The sequence below is a fragment of the Haliaeetus leucocephalus genome, unplaced genomic scaffold (assembly GCF_000737465.1).
Source record: "Haliaeetus leucocephalus isolate CR32 unplaced genomic scaffold, Haliaeetus_leucocephalus-4.0 Scaffold340, whole genome shotgun sequence".
Lineage (NCBI taxonomy): Eukaryota > Metazoa > Chordata > Aves > Accipitriformes > Accipitridae > Haliaeetus > Haliaeetus leucocephalus.
Genome location: NW_010972776.1, coordinates 7,686,828 through 7,708,205, shown reverse-complemented (window position 1 = coordinate 7,708,205; position 21,378 = coordinate 7,686,828). Strand labels below are relative to the sequence as shown.

Here is a 21,378-nt window from a genome sequence, read left to right as displayed (position 1 = left end):
CCCGCCCGCCCCCCCCCCCCCCCGCCCCGCCGCGGGCTGGCCTCGGCCATCGCCCCGCCGACCGCGGCCGGGCCACCGCGGGGCTCCCGGAGCTCGCCCCCGGGTCCGCACCGGGAGGGGAGGGAGGGCAGGCAGGGAGCAGGCAGGGAGCCGGCTCCCGGCTGGCAGCCCCGCTCTCCTTCCCAGCGCCGGGTTTGGTTTTAAGGTGGAATGCCCAAAATCATCCTGCAGACGGGGCCAGCTCTTTCCTTCCAGGATTGGGATCTCTGCTTAGAGCTTTTACCCTTCCCTTCCTCTCCCCCCAGCCCACTCCACCCCCGTGATTATCTCTTTAAAGCCGTTTAGGATTTTTTTTTTTTTTTGGGGGGGGGGGATGTATGTAAGGAAGGATGCTCCTGCCAAAACCTGAGGTTTGACCCCGGCAGCAGGGCCTCGCTTCCCAAAGCAAGCAGTACCGGCGTCAGCCTGGTTTGCCCATGCAATTAGAGACCTACACAAAGAGTTAAACAAAAAATCTGTACAGTCGGATACAACGTTTTTCTGGATCAGATGCACCACCGCAGAGCTGCGATTGCATATACATATGCTGAAAAAATAGGACACCCTGTGTATTTCAAATTCAGCTTATTTGCGCTTCTTTATTCCAAAATTATACAAAGATCAGAAAAAAGACTTTTTTTTTTTTTTTTTTATTGCAGCACGGCTTATGGTTTATCATTGGAAAGAAATCAAGACTGAATCTTTTGTGTTGGCTGCACAAAGGCAAGTCCAGTCAAACACCTCCTGGACACAAAGACAGCCCTTTAGGGCCAGACCCTGTTTTTAAGGCAAGATTCCCAAGTCTTAAGATTTAGTGGACGCAGGTTTCCTGCTCCTCGTTCCTCTTTGCATAGAGCACCTCCGCATTATTTACATGGACAGCCCTGATACTACAGGCAAAGTCAATTCTCTACATGGACACACAGCGCATACAGGTACACAAATAGGGTGTATGCTCAAAGGTCACACAATGATTAAATTTTCTTATTAAACACAAAATGAATGACACTTCTGTAGAACCTGCAAATTAGGACAGGATTTTTTCACATTTGAAAGTTCCAAACTATGCAAAGAGACTACATCATCCTTAAAGGATGCTCTTAGCACTAGCCACCTGTTCAAACGCCGGCAGCAGACCTGAATTTCGATGATCACTTTAAAGAACTATTTCTTAAATGCAGCTGCTTCTCTAATGGTATGGTAACTAACCATACTTGGAAAATCAGTTTATAACATCCAGGAAAATCAAAACCCAAAATACTGACAGCAGTAACTCATGCACACTGCAAAAAGGTAACCCTCTCCTCCCTCTACAAGATGCCTACCAGCAAAATGCCATCAAAGCCAGACATTTTTAATGCCAAGTTTGGCTGTACCAATATTAACTACTTAAAACAATGTAAAAGATCTAACTTTATCGGATCTAACCAGAATCACGTAAGAGCTTGCTTTCTTAGTACATACTGTTTACTTCATTCTCTATCAGATGGATCAATGCCTTCAAGTCTTCAATAATCATAAGCAGAAACAAAGGCAATAATAATACACCCAGAATATTTTCATTGACTTACGCACATGGCACAATCTGGTTGGGAAAGCATTTATCAAGTAGCTCCTACCTATCCATGCATCTATAAACCTGACTTTTCTACACCTGCATGCACTACTGTAACACCACGCTCTGATTTCTTAAGACACGACACATTGCTGAGTTGCAAAAAGCTTACTTTTAAGATATGTTCAGACAGGGTATGTGCTAATGATGTGTAGCGCAGAAACATGTGTAATAGATATTTAAAATACACGAATGCATACATACACATTTAAAGAGATTTTTCCACCCATACCCACATACAAATGCTTATGAAGCCTGTTTTAAGAACCTAACACTTTCAGTCACTGACAATTAGGTAAAATATAGTCTCACTAATAACCAGTGTCTAGAAAGAACATATATGAAGCCAAATTCTCCACCCATCAAAAGCACAGAACATGGCACAAAACACATTTGAACCACTATGAAAAAGTACAAAAACAAGCAAATGAATCAGTTAATACTCAAACAGCTCATTTATGCACTCAAATGGGGCGTAGAGCGATGCCTGAATTAATTACAGGGCCATAAAACAAAATACTACCTAGAGAGAAAGCGCGAGCATCATTACTCCTGGTTCCCAGTGTTTTCTGAAAGCAATACATAATGGGAACGATGACATAGTACATGAAAAGAAATTAACATTAAAGAGGACTTACTGCTATTTTTTGGAGAGTCATTTTGACCGATGTCCATGTGTCCAATCTTCTATCCAGGATTAGGATAAATTTGGTGTCAGAGTCATGTTGACTACGAGACAAGAAAATACCAATAACCAGGTAACATTCTGAGGGAATGTGACTCTGTTCCCCAAAAAACCCCAAACCCAAGAACAGAGAACGCAAACCACATTTTGACATTCCCACAATTGCCAAAATTTCCTTTGAAAAAATTTCCCTGAGCGGATTCCGGCAAGAAATTTGGGAAGCCCACCTTACTGTTAGCCCAGGGTTAAGCATCACCTTTGAATTGCCTGGGAGATGGAGACAACAGATCGGTGGAGACAAGAGATTGCCCTTGAAACCCACCGCAGCTCGGGGGTGGCCGGCAGCCCCCCCCAGCCACTGCCCCAAGATGCACATCCCTGCCCTCACCGCCGAGCTCTTCCCTCCGAGGCAGCTTGCTAACCCGCTCGCCTGGCTTACGGCAACCAAGCGATGACTCCTGGCTCGTTTCGGCACAAGGCAAGAGAGGCGACACCAAGCCAGGGAAGGGTGATGCCAGCCTGGCAGGGGGAGCTGGTGCCAAAACGGGCTGTCGGGGCTTCCCTGGCACCTCCCGATGCCCCCTGGAGAGGCAGCGACTGCTGGGAGGCACTTTCCAACACACTCTGGTTCACTTGGCTTCCCGACATCCCTTTTGACACCCAAACCCTTTAAGGTGCTTTGAAATCCCCAGTCTCACCAAACGAGCCAGCAGTACCGGGGATGCCCAGTCTGGCAGGTGACCCAAGGCGCAGGCTGTAATTCAAATATTTGTCTGTAATTCAAATATTGCCTTCCCAGGCCAGCTGGGTACAGCTCAGCCAGGCTCAGGCCGTGACAATACACACTCCGGGGCAGTCTGAATTACAAACTGGAATCGTGTTTGCACACGGGTAAGGGTAAGCCAGCTTGTAACCAAGCCCTCTGATGGGAGTGTATTTACAGGATACTTAAGTAATATTTACAATATTTATTTTGCGGATGCTGAAACAGGATAGCCATGTCCCACGCCACCCTATCCAGGCGTCTCGGTGCCGTAGAGAGGCTCCCAGTACATGTGCTGGCTCCCGAGAGCTGGGTCAGGTATCTGCAGAGGGCATGGCCCCATGCTAGCAGCCTACCGCAAGCACCGTCTTCAGTAATTCTTGTGTTTGGCAAGCGAAAACACATGGTGGATTACTCAGAAGTATCACATGGCAGACAATACTTGGCAACTTCACTACCGAAAAAAAAAAGACGCTTGAAGCCAGTGCAGGAGCTTTCATTCAATGCACGTCTTGCTGCTCTGGTCTGTGATAGCTACACCTTTGACAAATATATTTAAAAGGAATTAGCAGCTGTGCTGAGGGGGAAAAAAAAATTCCCTTTGGCTCATAATAACAATCGACTGAGGATATGTAGAGGCACCCAGCTCCCAAGCTGTCCTACAAATATATCTCATGGATCTCTAACGCCACACCCAAAGTGCAAAGGTTTCATGCAAATTTATACATTGCCATTGAGGCGTAGCAGAGAAAAGGAATAGCGTATTTTACACATGGGTCGTACACAGAACTTCCGCATGTGATAAAGTCTAATGTTACACACCGCGAGCTGGATCAGGCACTGCTTTTTGGCCAAAACAGTTTTAGCTAAAATAGTTTTGGCAACATGAGATGATTCTGCAGGTTTCTGTCAGCTCTGTTCAGCCCCACCACGAGTTAAATGACCCAGGTGGGTGGGAGGGGGGAAAAACGATCCTTTTGTTTGAAGTAAAAATAAAACCCTTTGGTTTTTCAGCACACCCTAAAACTTTAAAAGGTAGGTCTCTGTCCTATGAGAAACAATTCCCCAACTCCCCACAGTATTTCCCAACAGGCTGCAATTGAAAAAAAAAAAAAAAAGCGTTTACACAGCACCGCTGTCATCGTAATAAAACCTGAAGAAAAAACCCAGAATCCAAGTAATTTAGAAAAGGCAGCCAGACTGTAGTGCATTGTCAGTTAATAGAAGTATGCCAAAGTATGCCATTTACTCAGGACAAGGTTATATTCAGACAGTAGCCTCTAAGCATGCCAATTTACTTTTATCAGTTCCCTTACAGACACAAAGAAGAAAGTTCCCAGCTGTCCAAAAGCCTTGACATCTACTGTGGGAAATTTTTAATTTATTCTGGGGCTAGTGGAGCAAGTCCATGACTATTTGCAACCCAGGCCTTGCAGGTTTATCAGATTTCCAGTCCTGTGATGTACCTTTTAGACTGACAATAAAAATAAATCAATGCTTTCTCACCAAGGCTGCAAGGGGTGAGTTCATTTGCATCCAGCAGCAGAAAGATGGAGACAGATAACCAGATCAAGGATTATTTCTCTCCGGGTGCTTCTTGTCACTTTTTTTTCTTACCCTTAATTTTGTATGTGTTGTAGGACGTACCAGACTAAAAATAAAGACTTGGGATGTTTTGCAGGAGGACTTGAAATCAGATCCTGGAGTCTGCAGTTGTGAGATTTATCACAGGACTGAGACTCCTTGCGGCTGGTGGGATCAGAGCACTCTGTCAGGACCCGCTGCCTAATATTTAAATTCAGAGGTATTTATAGCCAAGAGCACCCTTCCCTATGTCATTACTCCATGTTATTAGCCACAGCTCCAAATTACTTTGCACTTCATTTCCCGATCTAACTGAAACATGCAGAGCTTGTCTAAATACCGAAAAGCTGGGTAGTCAAACAAGAATAGAATAGAATAGAATAGAATAGAATATTTCAGTTGCAAGGGACATACAACGATCATCTAGTCCAACTGCCTGACCAATTCAGGGCTGACCAAAAGTTAAAGCATGTTGTTAAGGGTGTTGTCCAATGCCTCTTAACCACTGACAGCCTTGGGGCATCAACCACCTCTCCGGGAAGCCTGTTCCAGTGTTTGACCACCCTCAGTAAAGAAATGCTTCCCAACCTCCAGTCTCAACCTCCCTTGGTGCAGCTTTGCACCATTCCCACACGTCCTATCGCTGGATCCCAGGGAGAAGAGCTCAGCACCTCCTTCTCCATGTCCCCTCCTCAGGAAGCTGCAGAGAACAGTCCAGTTGCCCCTCAGCCTCCTTTTCTCCAAGCCAGACAAGCACAAAGTTCTCAGCCGCTCCACAGACGACATTCCTTCCAGCCCTTTCACCATTCCCTGGGATGCATTCAAGGACCTTCACATTCTTCATAAATTGTGGGACCCAGAACTGCACACAGTGCTCAAGGTGAGGTCGCACCAATGCTGTATACAGCGGGGACTTTTTTAGTTTTCAAAGACAGTATTATTTTTCTTTTACTTTAATTGTAATATAGGACAGGTTTTTGTAATAACAATCTTACATATACCATAACTCATTTAAATTGATTTTTTTTTTTCTTAAAGCTTCTACTGAAATTCTGACTTACCTTGGAAGAAATAAAGTCTTGTAGGCCACAAAAGATCAGCATTTGTTGCAAAGTCTACACTGTAGCAGTCTTCAATCCAAGCCTGGATAAAGTGCTGCTCTATCACTCTCAGGGTCTCCTATCTGCACATACTGGGATCTGTCGCACTTACCAGTGCCTCTCCTTCAAGCACACCATCGCACAGTGCTGTTCTGCAAAGCCAGCCTGAAGGCAGGCAGGCAGGCGGGCAGCCCACCACGTGCATTTTGAGTTGGATGTGCAGGGAGCGGAAGGTGGGGACCTGCTACTTATTTTTCTGTACAACTTTTCCATACAAGCACTTTCTGCAGCTGCCTCCTGCCTGCAGCATGGTTCCCAGGAATCCTAAAGTAAAATTAACTTGCCTAGAAGACTCACCCTCCTCCTGGCTCTGTTATTAATGCACTGACCTTGCAGAGCAAAGAGTAGCTTACAGCATCCATCTCCTTTATCTAACAATTATTTCCAGAAGAAGAATGCTTCATGAAATTCAGCTTCCCAAAATACTACAAACCTGACCTCCCGTGAGGTTTCCTCAGACTAGTATCAGTAGGACAATACACAGCCCTTCCTACTGATTGCATAGGAAAGGCACTCTGTGTGTAGTTTTGCTATGCCCATACCCATCCATAGGTATGTGGCAGGGAGGCATTGATGCATCCACAGCTAACTCTGACATGCACGTCAAATATTTACCTCTTTTAGGGACTTTCTGGCCCAAAGTCTGAGCTCTGATCCCATGATGGGATGCCGCTGAGGAACGCGTACCCAGGGGTACCAGAGCCGACACACACCTTCCACCCTCACCCAGGTGATGCTTTTCCTTGCTCCCGAACACCACAGCCTCTTCAGCTCCAAACTGTTAAAAAGTACATGTTTTTGAGATGGTCAGGTGTTGAGGCAGGCTGTTATGGTGGTAGGAGGAGGAGAGAACCATGATTAAAGAGGTTTTACTAATAACATGCTGAACATGTTTGAATCACCAGCAAGCTCACAGCTCTCATTAGTTTCCTGATTGAGTTTGACCTACTACAGGGACAGCAAGGCTGCTCATCATGCTAATGCCAGGGTGTTTACACTCATATGAAATAAGAAGCCCTGGACAAACCGGGCAGAGCTGGGAAGTGCAGATGCACGGACACGGGCTGCCTGCACAGCACGAAGGAGAAACCCCTCTGGCCAGCACACACCACGGCACGCTCCGGACCGTGGTGGGACAGTGCTCTGTCCGCCAGGACCCCACGAAACTTCAGAGTCCACCCCAAGAGAGGAAAAAGGAACCAGAGGCTCTTTTTTTTTCCTGCAGAGGTGGCTAAACACAGGGTACTTCTTCCAAGGCAGCCACTGATGGAAAGCTCCCATCTAGCTGCTGTCAACCTGCTCACCCCTGCAGGAAGAAATTGGCCAAAACAGGCATTATTCAAGGAAATTAAGCATTCCAGGTAACTGAGTCACCAGGCTCAGCAGCAAGAAATAGGAGGGCCATTAATCTAAGTGTACAGCCCTGTATGTGGCACAGGCAGACTGTCAGCCGCTTACCCCCGAGACACAGGCGGGTAATGGGAGCTGCGGCACACTGCTGAGCCATCGCGTGTAATGGGGACCCCAAACGGTTAGTTCCTGTAATTAGTCTCTTCCTCTGGTTATATTTCTCTTTTTCCACAGTAATGACTCTCTATTTGTACATGTCCAAATATTATTCTGCAGTGGGATGGCATATTTAAACAGTGACACATGTCAAAGCTTAAGGAAAGCTTGCTGTTAATTAGAGACTTAATAAACTAAATTTATGATACGTACAGGCTGACGAGTCATAGGGGTGATGTCCACTTTTTACTCTGCAGTTAGTGGCACACTAAATACCGCGCCTGGACACCATAAGGGCTTGCATCGTTCGCCTTCTCCCTCTTACTCGCTCCGAGAGCTGAAGACTCCCCTCGCCCCCGCGCATGGCATTACCCCGAAGATCCCCTGCCTGACCCAGACCAACACCTCTGTCCATCACAGGCAAGAGCTAGAAGGGAGCCACATACCTCGGGACTGACGTTAGGTATGTTAAGACTTTAGATACGATCTCCTCGGGCACCTCGTTGAAGCGAGCGTTGTCGGGGAGGGTGATAATCCAAGCCTTGTCTTTCCCTCGGCCACCTGGAATAAAGATAAGGATTCTTCCCTGGCCGCGCTTTTGAGGAGGGCCAGCAGCAAAGCCCAGGTCCACCAGTCAGGTCAGAAAACACGCTGCCACCATTATAGAGGTTTTTTTCGATCACCAGGGTAGCAAAAATGGGCCAAATCCTGCCTCCGATTTCAAGCCCGACACACGCGCACAGGTGGTAGAAACAAACGTGTTAGGTACCAGATATTTCCTTATTTACTGAGCGTACTTTACATGGCACAGCAAAAGAAGTCAGAAATACAAGGACAAATCAGCAAGCTGGTCTGGAACCTACAGAAATACATCTCAAAGCAAAACGCTTGTTAATGCGTTGAGTGTTTGAAGGTAAGAATATTTTACAGTATGGCTCGAGACAGAAACCTAATATGCTCTTTCAAACTGCCTCAATGTTTTATTAACAACATTTCTGGTGGCACTGGACACTACCTGATGGATAATATCCTGTGCGGAGTATCATTTTGCCAAATAGCGCAGAAGTTCATCTGGAGTATTTAATTACTGCACAGAGAGAGAGACCCTGGAGAAGTTCACCATACTCACCAGAAAGAAAAGCAAACTCTTTCATCAAATCATCACTGATGTCCTTTGCACAGATGGGTGTTGCAGTTTCTGGAAAAAAAGCAAAAGCAGCAGTCAAAAAGGAAGCCAAAATCCAAAGCAAACCCCTTTATCAATGCGTTAACCCAATGGTGGGACTTGAACCAGTGCAGCTTCCCTAAATTATATATGAAATTTTGTAACAAAGGATATAGGGTTCTCCTAGAAACCAAGGTTTCTAATGACTCTAACAGGGCAATTGCCATCGGTCAGCAGCAAATGTATTCTATCAAATGTACTAAAGGAGCACTGCCTGGGAGTTTGAGTGCTCTCCCCTCAACAGTGTCTGTCCAACTTTAATTTTTATATTTTGGAGTTACCAATTTTATTCCCCTATTTTGCAAACTCCCGCAGTGCTTCCTAGCCTTGGCAATGTAATGGACTGAGGTTTCCGCCGGGAACAGCAGTGTCCAAGGCTGCCGCACTGGGAACGAGGGTGGGTTTTCAGACTGTTACAGTCTTTAATTTTGAGCCAATATGCTTCTGAAACCATGTTTTCATCTGGCACAGGGCCACGTGTGCTGGAAAGGCTGTTGTTCTTATGTTCGGTTATTAGAATTCTTTTTAATTAAATAATGGTAGAGGCTGTTTTAATACCAGATTTAGCACACTGACCGTTTCAGTGGCAATGAAGCACATCGGAACAATATACATAATTTTACCTTTCCCTGGGAGAAGGAAACAAAAAACAGACTGACTAAACACAAGAGGAGCTTATAGCTGGTAGACATTTTTCTGGATTATCTATAAATGGAATGATAGCTAAAAATTAAACATCCTTGTTCCTGCAAATAAATGTTTTAAAGCACATCTATACAGATTAAAGTCCTGTGCTTTCTGATAATCAAATTTTAAACACTGATTATTTTACAGAGCTGGTCCTAGGGAATAATCTTTTGGCTGTTTTACATCACACAGGCTGCATACTTCAGCACACTCCAGCGTAATCAATATTTATTCTATTTCACTTTTTTCCAAAAGCTTTCTGGTCACTTCTACTTTGTCTAAGGATTTTTTAGGCCTTTAATTGACTGCATGGAGCTGCAGCCCAGAGGTGCACGAGGTGGGGGGTCCTCTGCCTCCTCCAGTCCCCACCGGCCACAGGCTGCTCTCTGCTCTTCTACGCATGTGCTGCTGTTTTCTCCTCTTGTAGATAAAAATGTTATTTTTGTTTGTTAAGGATCAAGCCTCAGTCCCACTGGCATCTACAGAAACATTCTTGATTTTAACAGGCCCCAGAATTGGTCTTGGTAAGAAAGGAGTTTGTCTTGCAAAGATATTTCAAATATTTCTCTCTCATTCAACTGCTTCACCTAACTTGAGGACAAGCAGTGGCAATAGGTTTCTTCTCTTAACTGATTTTTTTTTTCCAGCTCAGTGGTTTCATACTGATAAAAATCACATCTAATAACTTAATAAGCTCCAACACATGAAGCAGATGATCTTGAACATGTGGGTCTTTGAAAATACAAGACAAGAGCCCACAGCTGTGCGCAGAAAAGCGTGGGGCTGTTCAGCAGCTTGTCTGCATTTGCAGTTGGGATGAAGCTTGTCCCCAAAGCCAGGTCACCTTGCCTACCCTTGCCAACTGCTTTCCCTGAAGATGCAGCCACCGGCAAGCCAGGCAAAGTTTTGCCCTGCGCTATAACGCCCGCACGTGACTCAAGCGCTCAACAGTAAAAGCAAACACCGTTGCAGGTTTACAGTAAATGCAGCTGTTGTTTCTGGTTCTGCAGTGATACAGGAGGGAAATGCTGGCTTATTGATAGCTGTCCAGGGAACAGGCTGGGAAAAGGGGCTTAACCTTTGCATGGTTAAAAAAAAAATCAGTTAATTAAAGTTTCACAAGATGTTTTCTCACTGAGAACGACCTAACAACTTGCAGCCTTAAACTAAGCCAGAGACAACCACAGCTGGAAAAAAAGTAGCATTTTTCCACTGATATTTTCAAACTTTGCTTTCCAGAAAAGAAACTTCATCCCAAAAATGCATTCTCTAACCCCAGAGCCTGGTGCTTATTCTCTCACATCTCTCAATTTCCCAACGATCATCCTGGAAACTGCAAAAACCAACTGATGTTTTAATCCCACCTGTGCTGGGGGGCTGCAGTAAGACTCGCTGTGCCGTGCCCTCTGCAAACGTGGGCGCAGGCAAACCCCGTCCCACACAACCTGCCAGCCAAGCAAGTACTGCTGGGCCACGACGGCAAGTGGACCTGGCATTTTTGGGTTTGGGGGGCAAAGCACGGTAGGATGGGGGTTCCCACCACGCTCGGGAGTCATGGTTTCCAGCAAGGACTCCGCTCCCCAACATTTTATTCCACTGAAAGTTTCACCCTTGACTTTGGTACCAAGGTGGAGACTCAGATTCCTACAGCACCCTTATGACTTTGAGTTTCTTGCCTCTCAAGGGATGCCATTTTCAGAAGAGGGCACTCAGCACCCTCAGGAAATCAGGCCCTTCCGAGCATTCCCAAGTTGAGCACCCAAAATAACTCATTTGAGGAAAAACTAGGTGGGAGGAATTTACTTCGGGCAGTGAAGGCTCAGGGAGCATTTCCCTTACAAACCCTCCCCATCTCCTGAGGGGCAGGAGAATCCAAGAAGCGACGGAGGAGCAGGACGGCTGCCCTTTGGTAAGGTCGAGGCACAACAACAGGCTGATTGTGGTCCCGTCAGAGCCGCTCCTTGGCCAACTCATCGCTCGCTCTGCATTGGCCATCGAACTCAACCTCCTGGGCACACGTTAGGGAAAAATCAAGTGCTGGCATTGAATTCACAAGCGTGCTGCTGTGCCTGCGGCACGCCAGTTGGATGTTACTATAAATCCTGCACAGAAGCATGACCTCTGTCCTCAAATACTAGTCTCTGGAAAAAGAGCAGTGAAAGGCAGCGGGGCACCAAAGATATCTGCCTCTCAAACGAGGCTTTCAGTTGATATTCATTAGCAAACTGGGGATTTCCTATTTGAAGGACACTCTTGAGACAGTACAGAAAAGACCCCAGGGTACTGCCCAGCGCTGGCTATGAACAGCACGGCCAGCCTGCATCTCGCTTGGCACAAGGCGGAGGAAGTCAAGGTTTCATGCAAGTCCACTCGTTTCTCTTAAAAAGAGGCTTTGTGATCATCAGCTGCTATAGAATGGAGCTGTGCTGTTATAAAATCAAGCCTGACCTCCCCGTGTTACACCATCCCAGAGCACTTTATAAACTACGCTGCTAACTCCACACAGTTGGTGTGACTTCAGGCTTTAGGGTCTTACTAAAAGAAGCATCATCTGGATGATAAATTGTCAGAACAGTGTAGTAACATTTTTTATATAGGCTCTAAGCTGGATATTTATAAAATGCTGCTGCAATTATTACATTCAGAGACTCCTCTACGGAGGAGATCGTTGCCATGACACAGAGTTTTGGAGGACACATGAAGCCAAGCAGGGAAAAGACAAAGGGGAAATACAGAGCTCCCTACCCCTCTGAGACAAACTAATGTGGCTCAGCAGGGAACCCTGTTGAATCTGTCCTGTCCCCATCATGTGGTTTACACAGTCCAGAACATTTTTCTAGGTCCTCTCCATAGGACCGTATCTCAAGGCCATTGCAGACTGCAGTTGTAAGAACGATGCTTATTGTTAGCGAGCTTCTCCTTCGAGGCGATTCAAGCACAGCAGGACTTTCACGTATGGTGGAGGTCTGCAGTGACATTCAGGGAGGGGACAGCTACAGTCCGAGTCCAAATTCCTCTCATAAAACTCAAACTCTGAAGTGCTTTGCTCTTTGGTAACTATTGTTTTCTTTTCTTTTCAAAACTTTGCAGGCCCACAGCATCTGCAGACAGCAGCTGTGTAACGCATCTGCCAAGCTGATGTAATAGCGCCTTAAACTTCACAACACTGACCAAATATTGTTTGCATCTATAAAATCCATTTGGAGATGGCTTTGTTGTAAATGAAGAATAGCAGCTTTTCGTGTGAGGGTTGCTGCCGTAGTCTAGGAAACAAAACTGAAGTAAATCAAATGAAAAGGGTAAAGGATCACGTTGAGCTTCTCCATGATCTGCTTGTTCTCGGTTGCTTGTCCATTTGGACATCTACACCCAATGAAGCAGCATTTATTTGGTGTCAAGGGAGCCTGCAAATCAGCACATTTGTAGCCTATTTCCACTTCCCCCAGTGACTTTCTGGGCTAACTGGGGTCATCAGCCAGCATCTGTCTCAGGTTGTCCCACCGCCAGAAGACCCACCTGCCTCCAGAAGTTCCTTTGAGGCTAACGACGCCCGTAACACGGACCTACGTAAACCAACAGCGTTTGCAAGAAGGTCTGGTGCTCGGGGAGTCTCAATGAGCAGGGCTTCTTCCAGCAGCCACAGGCACCCCTGCCCGAGGCCAGCGTCGGTGCGAGCCTCCCAGAACAGCCCATGGAGCACAAGCTAGGCTGGGCGTGAGGAGTAAGTCATGCCCGTCTCATCTGCTTTGTGCAGGAGTGGGAACAGAAATCCCTTAGAGCAGAGTACCCCAACCGTGGACCCAGCGTGATGCAGAGGGCAGCCCTTTCAGCTTCTGCTGCTGAAGTTGCTCCATGTTGCAAAATTAAATATTCATTGGGGCAAAGAATAGAAACACAGCCCTGTATCTGAGGAGAAAGACCAATGCACCACCCTGCAATTTTTCCCCTTATTTCAGTCTGGATTGCTATACCCACTCGAAACACTCAGGAGTGACCCTGCAGCCCATCATTTGGGGCACTCACTTTGGATGAGGGGAACAGTTTCCCCTGGAATTTAATTATCTGCAAAAGCCAAAGAGCTCCTCCAGGAAAAATGACAGAAAGCCATCCGACAGCAGCAGTCAGGGCCCCAGCTTGCTGCAGCAAACCCAAGTCTCCATCGCCCTGCTGTGTGTCCTAGCCGGAGAGTGGCTGAGCCTCACCCTGCTTTCTCACTGAGCAACTTCAAAAGACTTTGGATTCAACCCAACACACAAGAAGAAACATCGCCATTCTTCCTATCAGCACACCATGTCCAGAAAGCAAGACGGAGTTATCAGAGAAAAAAAATGCTATTTTATCCTGTCTGCAAACTGCCCCGCTGTGAACGGCAGGCTTGCATGAGGTCTACACAAAGCCTGCCCAACAGCACGGTGCCCAGAGACAAAGCGCCTGTCCCTGGCTGTGGGGAAGGAGCAGGGCAGGAGCACGCAGGGAGCTGCCGTTACTGCCCGGGCACCGCTTCAACCCGTATCTTCCCGGGGATCGCGCCTCACCTGCGTGATCTCCAAGCAGCGCCTTCCCCAACGAGGTTATCCCTGGAGTAGGATTCCAATTTCCACATCACTGGATCCACCCTCCTGCCTCTCCATCCTCCTCCGTACCTGCCCGGGAAGAGGATCCGATGCTGCGTGTGGGCAGAGCAGGTGTTTACACAGAGTTTGTGGGAACCGGAGCCAGGAGGGGCTGGCGGCTGGCCAGGCAGCAGGATGCCGATGGAGATACTGCGCTGAACGGCACGTTCATTAGAGAACGTGTAGTGGAGAATAGGACATCTTGCTCCTCGACAAGGCCTGCTGTATTCACCAAAAACTTCTTTACAGGACCTGTGCTGAGCAGGGAACCGACAGCCAAGGTCCTGAGGCTGCTTCCCGGCTTTGAGACTAAACTCTTTGGTAGCCGGGAGCAAATCGCGTCTCCCATGGCTTCGGTTCCTCATTTGCACACAGGAACAGGCACAAGCGCCAGCAGGATACGGCGTTAGCAAAGGGCCATGAGCGTGTCTGATGAAAGGAGCAGAAAAGCCCCCTGCAGCCCCCATCCATCAGGCCGTTGTAGGTGTCCACGTCCATACGGGTTGTGCAAGAGCTGGCATCGAAGGGCGGCTATTAAAAACCCTGTTGAACTAACCGTTGGATGGTGTTGGACTAACCTGGACAGCTGGGCAAAGAAAAGGTTTCCACAACCCACGGGACTGGTTTCTGGATGCACCAATGAACTGAAAGTCTTGGGATCGGCCGTGAAGTCCACCAGCCAGGACTCGGTGGCTTCCTCCCTGGGCACCTGAGGCCAAGGGATCTTTTTTCCCCACAAGTGAAATTGCAGCACACTGGCTCACAGGGCCTCGCAGGTGCCACACCAAGGACTTCTAAAGATCCATAGGGCAGAAAACCAGAGGGGCCTGCTAATAAAAAAAGACATTTCTACTCGGTTCCACTGAAGTCATCCAAAGCTGCAGAGCACAGGGGCGTTAACAGCCTTACGCTGCAATTACACCTTTATAGCTGAGGTAACAGCCTGGCCACAGATTTAGAACTGCGGGGACCTTTTCCCCATGTGAGGAATACTCTGCAGTAAAGCGTACCCTGCATCAGACAAATTTCCTTCTCTCCACACCCAAGAAGTTCAGCTGCTAAAGAAACAGAGACTTGATCGTGCAAAGTGCAAAAACTGCTATGGTCCTCTTCTGCATTTGCAAGTGACCTCAGGTACGTTGCAGAAGTTGTATATGTAATCATTAGTCGTTTCTAACAGCAACTCTGAGCTGCACACACCCTCGTACGTACCAAAACCACGCTCAGCTGCTCAGGCATCCTGCCCTGACACATACACGCTCTTGTTGCCGGGGGTACCTGTTGCAAAGACGAGGCACTGTTGCTGTCCAGACGAACCACGTGGAGAAAATTCACCTTTAGCCATCTCAGCATAAGAACAATTTCTGCTCCTGCACTAAAACCTGGCACATTCAACAGTTTGTAATTCCAGGTGGTGCAGCCATTCCCCATGCCAAGCGAGCGACACAAAAGACCCATTAAAACATTTATGGCAAAAAGCTTCAATACCCTTGACTGCTGCAAGCCCCTTTGTCCGCCCCTGCCCGCGGGGACGGCTCGCACCCCGCTGCGGCCGGGGGCTGCACGGGAGCATCCGCATCCCCCCGAGCTCCGGGCTCGTAACTACAGCCAGTCGAAACCAGGTTTTCATTTGGAGGGAAAGATTAGCAATTAGATCAGGTTTATAAATGCCTATTTTTCTGGAAGACGTGATGTATTGATCCCGAGGAAGATGATGTGGCTCCTCGGTCAGTTCTGTCAATAGCCTTGATGGCAAACCTCCACCTGCCGGACACGAATCTCTCGGTAAATCTTTGACTTGGCAGAGGCACTTGCAAAACCCGCTTCTACAGGGTGGCTGAGCTGCCATCTCAAATGCCTCCTGGGAAAAGCATCAGTACAATACAGGGGGGCAAGGAATGGTAGAGCCACGGGAAGGGCTGCACCCCAGGAGGATGGTGGGTGCTGTGGACAGACAGGGTGTATTTAGAGGGAGCTGGTGTCTCAGGTGCTGGCAGCACACCCTGGTCCCCAGGCTACGGGTGGCAGTGGGGCCAGCCCAGGAGCTGCCAGGAGCCCAGCGATGCATGGGTGGCCCTCGGAGAGCTCGCTACGGAGGCGGGTCAGCAGGAAAAAGCCTCCTTCAGAGCCAGACGGGACAGACGCACAGCAGCAGCCACCATGCCACCGTTTCAAAGGGACCCATCCCCTGCACAGCCATGCCCCGTGTGGGACAGCCACCGGCACCGGTCCAGTACGGCCACCAGCCTCCACAGCCACGTGGGCACGAACGCAGACTCCCTCTTCCCGAATTGCCGCAGTAACTGCCTGCATGTGAGTGTGCCCCAGCGAAAATCATGATTTAAACTTCTCCAGGAGCATCATCTCATGTCACAGATGGGAAACCGAGGCAGTCACGCCAGGCAGAAACACATCAAAAACACCCAGGGATTCAAAAAGGCCGTGGAAAGCCCCAGGAGGGTTAGTCCATCGCTAGGCGTGACGGGTTGGTCCCCATGCCAGATTCAAGGACTCCTTAAATTATCCATTGTCAGACTGGGGAGGATATTTTAAGGAAAGGCTCACTCTGTTCGCAAGCTCTTTCTTTTACTTCTCCCCAAGCACCCACTCCGGCACAGCGTAGGAGGTAGGATACGGCACCAGATGGTCCTCGCTTCTGACCTAGTGGTGGTGCTTCTCCGCCGAGGCCTTCTGGGGCTTATCTGCAGTCGACGCTTCAGCGCAGACACACATCCCCATCACCCAAACCTGGGAGTGTGCTTGGCTAAGAAACCATACAGCAAAAGAAAAAAGTGAAGCTTCTGAAAAACTAGAATGACCTTTTCAAAAGGCTTAGATGTATATACACTGAGGATAAGAGGAAAAATGCAAAAGAAACTGCTGTGAAAGAAAAAAAAAAAGATAAGAAATAGGGAGAAAATGTTAACTCAGCACAGTCCAGGCTTGTGGACCATCATCAGGCAGCATGCCCGTCCCACGGAGGAATGTCCTCACGGGACCAGCCGAATCATCACCTTACAATAGGAGCTGGTCGGCACAGCCGAAGAGGGATCGGACGGCACCGTGTCCAGGAGTGTGCAGAGAAACCCTGGATCAGGCCCCGCAGCTGAGCCTGCGAGCCCAGGGGAAGGAGCCTTCGGCTCCCAGGCATCCCTCCAGCAACTGCTGGCAGGGGAACGCCGGCTGCGAAGGAGCAGGAGCGCCCAGGGCACCGGCATGGCACAGCTGCGGTCACTCACTGACACACAAAACCGGCAAAACCTCATTCCTGCTGACCACAGGGCCATGGCTGCCAGCAGGACAAGGCGCAGCCAGCTACGGATCCCACATGCATGGGAACGTCATCCTCCAACACAATTTTGGGAGCTGGAGTGAGCAGAAGGGTCCCTGGGAGCTGGGGCTGAGCCATGCTGCCAGCGAGGAGGAGGATGCTCAGGGGAGGTTAAAAGGTCCAGGGTGTCCTTGTGTGCTGGGGACCACGGAGTTTTGGGGGGGGAATCTCTTCCAATTTAGATTTAACAGCTGGTAAACTGTGGCAGCTTTGCTCAGAAAAGGCGAAGCAAAAGTAAACTGAATGGCAACCGTGTTATCACGTGTTATCTCCTGTTATTGCTGTGGCTAATCTGCTAACGTGAGGGAACAAAATACTGGATGCTCTGATGTTTTCACGTCCAATCAGAAAAACTATCTTCTCATATCACGCCAAACTAAGCAAAAACTGGCAAAGATAAAAGCCAGCTCAACTATACATGAATTTATGTCTATTGCAAGAAATGCAATAAAAGTTTCTCAACACCCACCCTTGTAGATTCAAACGCAGCGTGGGAGTTGAGAAAATCTAGTTTCTTGCATTTCCAGTACTTAGGAGCTTCAACGTATTTCTAATTTTCTCCTATTCCAGTCACTCCACCCTTATGAGAGACTCAGGAAAGCATCTGCAGGTGTTTGCCCATCAGCACCAGGGCACATTTGCCAGCTGTGCAGGGGAAGGCATGTTTAGCATCTGTCACCAGTACACACCTTCCCAGCCAACATCAGCAGCCTCCAAACCAGGGCCCATTCAGCACAGAAGACTTCTAAAGCCAAATAAAAACATACACGCATCAACAACTTTCCCACCATCATGCAATACTATGCAAGCGTTGTTTTTTCCAAGCCAAATTCCAGCTTTGTGCACAAAGTAACTCCTGGGAGATGTAACAGCAGTAAATCCTTGGGCTCCATTACCTGCCTAGGAACCTGGAATTAAGTTCACTGAAGTCACTGGAACAATTTAATTGCTTTCATAGCCCGTATAGCCAGGAAACTAAATCGTACAGCCAGGTTGCCACAATGGCATCACCTGGAAACTCTGCTGCAAAGCGAGGGAAACTAAAAACAATTTTCCCTGAATCGAAAATGGAAATGCTCAATTCTGGCATTCCCCTGTTGAGCAAAAGCACATCTCCAAATCCAGCTAACCACTTTCCTGAGGCAGGAGAAGGTCAGTGGCGTGGAAAGTGCGAGGGGGGAGGATATCGCTGGCGCTCGCCGACTGTCTCACACCACCCAGCCCTTAGACAGACACCCACGGAGCAGCAAATGGATAATTGCACCTCGGAGGCGGCTCAGCCAGTGCGGGTTCCCAGGGAACAACTCTGCCCCGGGGAGCTCCTGACTCAGCCCTGCTGTAAATCCACGTCTAGCATCACCTGGGGGGAAAAGGGATTCCAAAGACAAGGCAGCCCTATCCAGCCACTGCCACCACAGCAACTCGCTGTTCCTCTGCCCCCAATTTTGCAACGGCCTTCAATTCTACTCCATTAGGGAAGCTGGTGGATGAGATGGTAGAGGCTTTGGCAGCGGAGCGAGCTGAGGAGCGTGGGACCCGAGCGGTGCTCATCGCACATGCCAAAACGACCACCGTCACGGTGACATGTGTCAGTCAGCACGAAGTTGCCCGTTTGCAGGGCAAGGCTGAGGGCGCTCGCCTGGTTTGTGGCTCTGGGATTTCCTTGCAAGTCCCACCTACCAAAAACCGACTTTAACAAAAGGCTCCTACCAGCAGCATGACCAGCAACCATACCCGAGCTCTGACCTCCCCATCTCCAGGCACACGGTGGAAGCTCCATGTCTCCAAGCATCCTCCAGTTCAGTGGCAAAGACAGCGCTTTGGAAGGCTCTTTCTTTCCCCCACCATATTTTACACTTCAGTTGCTTCCCTCCCACACAGCCCTGCTGTCGCTTCACTTTCGTCCTGGTAAATGAATGATAAACCATTAAGCTGCAGTTGTAGCAAATGTGATGTAGGGAGAGGAAGCACGTCCCACGTACTACTGGCTGCTCCCAGACTACTACTCCTCCATGGTCCACCCAAAGGGGTCTGGACCGATAGTGGCACAGAGTTTTTGGAGGCTGCTGGCCCTGTACTGCAGCTCTCCGAGGGAGCCCAAGCTATTTTAGAGATGAGAGTGGCTGTAAAAGGCTTGGGATTTATATAGGCTTCTATCTCACCGCAAGGCAGATACGGGGGAAACATCACCTACTACTAGAACGGACCGACAAGTTTCCAGTACTGATGCGTGAAGGGAAATGGTTAAAACATGGTCCCGGATCAGGCTGAACACTCAAAATCAGCAATGAGGAAAAAAACCTTTTGATTTCTTTTAATCTCATGATTTGGGGAACCTTACTCAACTTTGTATCTTTTTCAATATCTCATTTTAAGAATCTATGTAGATGTCAAATCACGTGTCCAGATCCTGCAACACGAACGACACAAGGGTGCCTTTGTGGAGATATTTTGATTTGGTATGAGCATTATACAAAGGTCATCTGCCAAGAGCTGGTTGGAAGACAGGGCTCATGCTCACGAGAAACCTGCTGCCTCCTTTCACCCGGTTCCCATTACATCGTTCATAGAAAACATTCACCATCTGTGTCCCCATCCCTGTGTCACCCAGCTCCTCTTCAAGCAGCGTGGGTGTTTCATCGCCGACACCAGCACCGGGAGGATCAGACTTTTTTTTAACCACATCTGTTCAAGTAGCATCCTTCGCTAACTGACCACCATCACCCCTGCCTACATTTTCCTACCCGATTTGCACGGTGTGGGCAAACAAAGAGGTCAGCGCGGGTCCGGTGGGCAGCACAGCCCACAGCAGAGCGGAAGGTGTTGTGGTGGGCATCGTCCCAGAAGAGCACGTTACACACGCAGCTCCTGAGAAGCAGGTGACGTATTGGTGAAGTCCTCACCTGTGACTTACCCCCAGAGAAATTCCTCCCGCACCCCAAACTGCGCTTTGCAAAGAGGTCAAGGAAACTGGAATGAGGCTGGAAGCTTTTTTTTGGGTCAGTGTGTCGTTTTTTGTGCCTGGCACGGCTCCAAGCGCTCTGCCAGCTGTGAACAAATAAGGACTGATGAGCGCCTTCGCCTCCTGACGAGGTAGGCATCCTTTAGCGAGGATGGAGTCGCCCAAAATGCCACTACCTCTCCTGGATTATGAACGACCTCTCTGCAAAAAAAACTCTTCTCCCCACGAGAAAACAGAGGAACAAAAAAGCCAGGCCTCCGAACAGTTTATGAGCAGATCATTGTCCATCAAAGGAAACACAGTTGAAGCACAAGAGCAGCTTACAGCCTGTGGGTAAGGGATCAGATTGCATTTGCTTCTCACATTAAGGGTGTGCAGCCGTAGAACCACAGCAACATCATCACAGCTCTGTGCCACCCCCAGCGCAGCCTGGGATTAAGTGATGTTTAAGGACCAAGGAATGAGGGAGGGATGAGGGGGTGTCCAACAGGGACACGCGCCTCACACACATCCACTGCTTTTCTACTTCAGATACTGGGAAAGGGCACACCATAGGCATCAGGCTAAGATGCAACTTCCCAGGGAACGCTCCTTTAGTTTCACCCGTGGGGAGTCTGCGAAGGGGACCGGCACTGGCAAACAGCCTTCTGCTCACCGAAAACAACCTCCTTCCTCCAAAACGCCTGTTGGAGCCCACGCGTTCCAACAACACGAAGGACGCGCCGGCAGCACAGGGCGAAACCGCTTCTCCTTAAAGAAACCCGAGGCCGTTCTCCGCCGATCTCGCAACCCACCGAAACGAGGGGCCCCCCCGAGCGCTCGGCCCCCCCTCCCGCAACCAGCTGCCTTCCCAGCACACGCTCGAGTACCGGCACATTCACATTCGTGCCCCGCCGCCCGCAGCCGCCGCTCCGAGCCGGGTACCGGCCGGTGAGGACCCGAGCCCCGCCGTGGGCCCCCACCGCCCCGGTGCCGGGCTCCAGCTCTCCCGCCTCCTTAGAGGGACGTCCAGGGAAAGCCCCTCGCCACCCGCGGGGTCCCCGGACACCTGTAACGCCCGCCCCATCCCCTCGGGGTCCGCCGGCCCCCGGGACTCACCGGCGGCGGCCTCCAGCAGCGCGGCGGCCCGCAGCAGGCAGTAGTAGCGCTCCATCTCCCCGGCCGAGGTGCCCCCCGGCGGGGGACCGGCCGGGGCCGGGGCCGGGGCC

General features: G+C 49.1%; 1 protein-coding gene across 1 annotated transcript in view; it reads right to left on the bottom strand.

The window, feature by feature from the left end:
• MCF2 (MCF.2 cell line derived transforming sequence) overlaps positions 1–8,533 on the bottom strand; it is a 43,162-nt gene extending 34,629 nt beyond the window's left edge. Inside the window, exons 1-3 of the mRNA XM_010572449.1 lie at positions 8,482–8,533; positions 7,799–7,913; positions 2,293–2,383 (exon numbers count right to left, since the gene is read on the bottom strand). Coding sequence (XP_010570751.1) covers positions 2,293–2,383; positions 7,799–7,913; positions 8,482–8,506 — 231 coding nt within the window. The 5' untranslated portion in view covers positions 8,507–8,533. The remainder of the gene's footprint in view (positions 1–2,292; positions 2,384–7,798; positions 7,914–8,481) is intronic.
• Between the last annotated feature and the right edge of the window lie 12,845 nt (positions 8,534–21,378).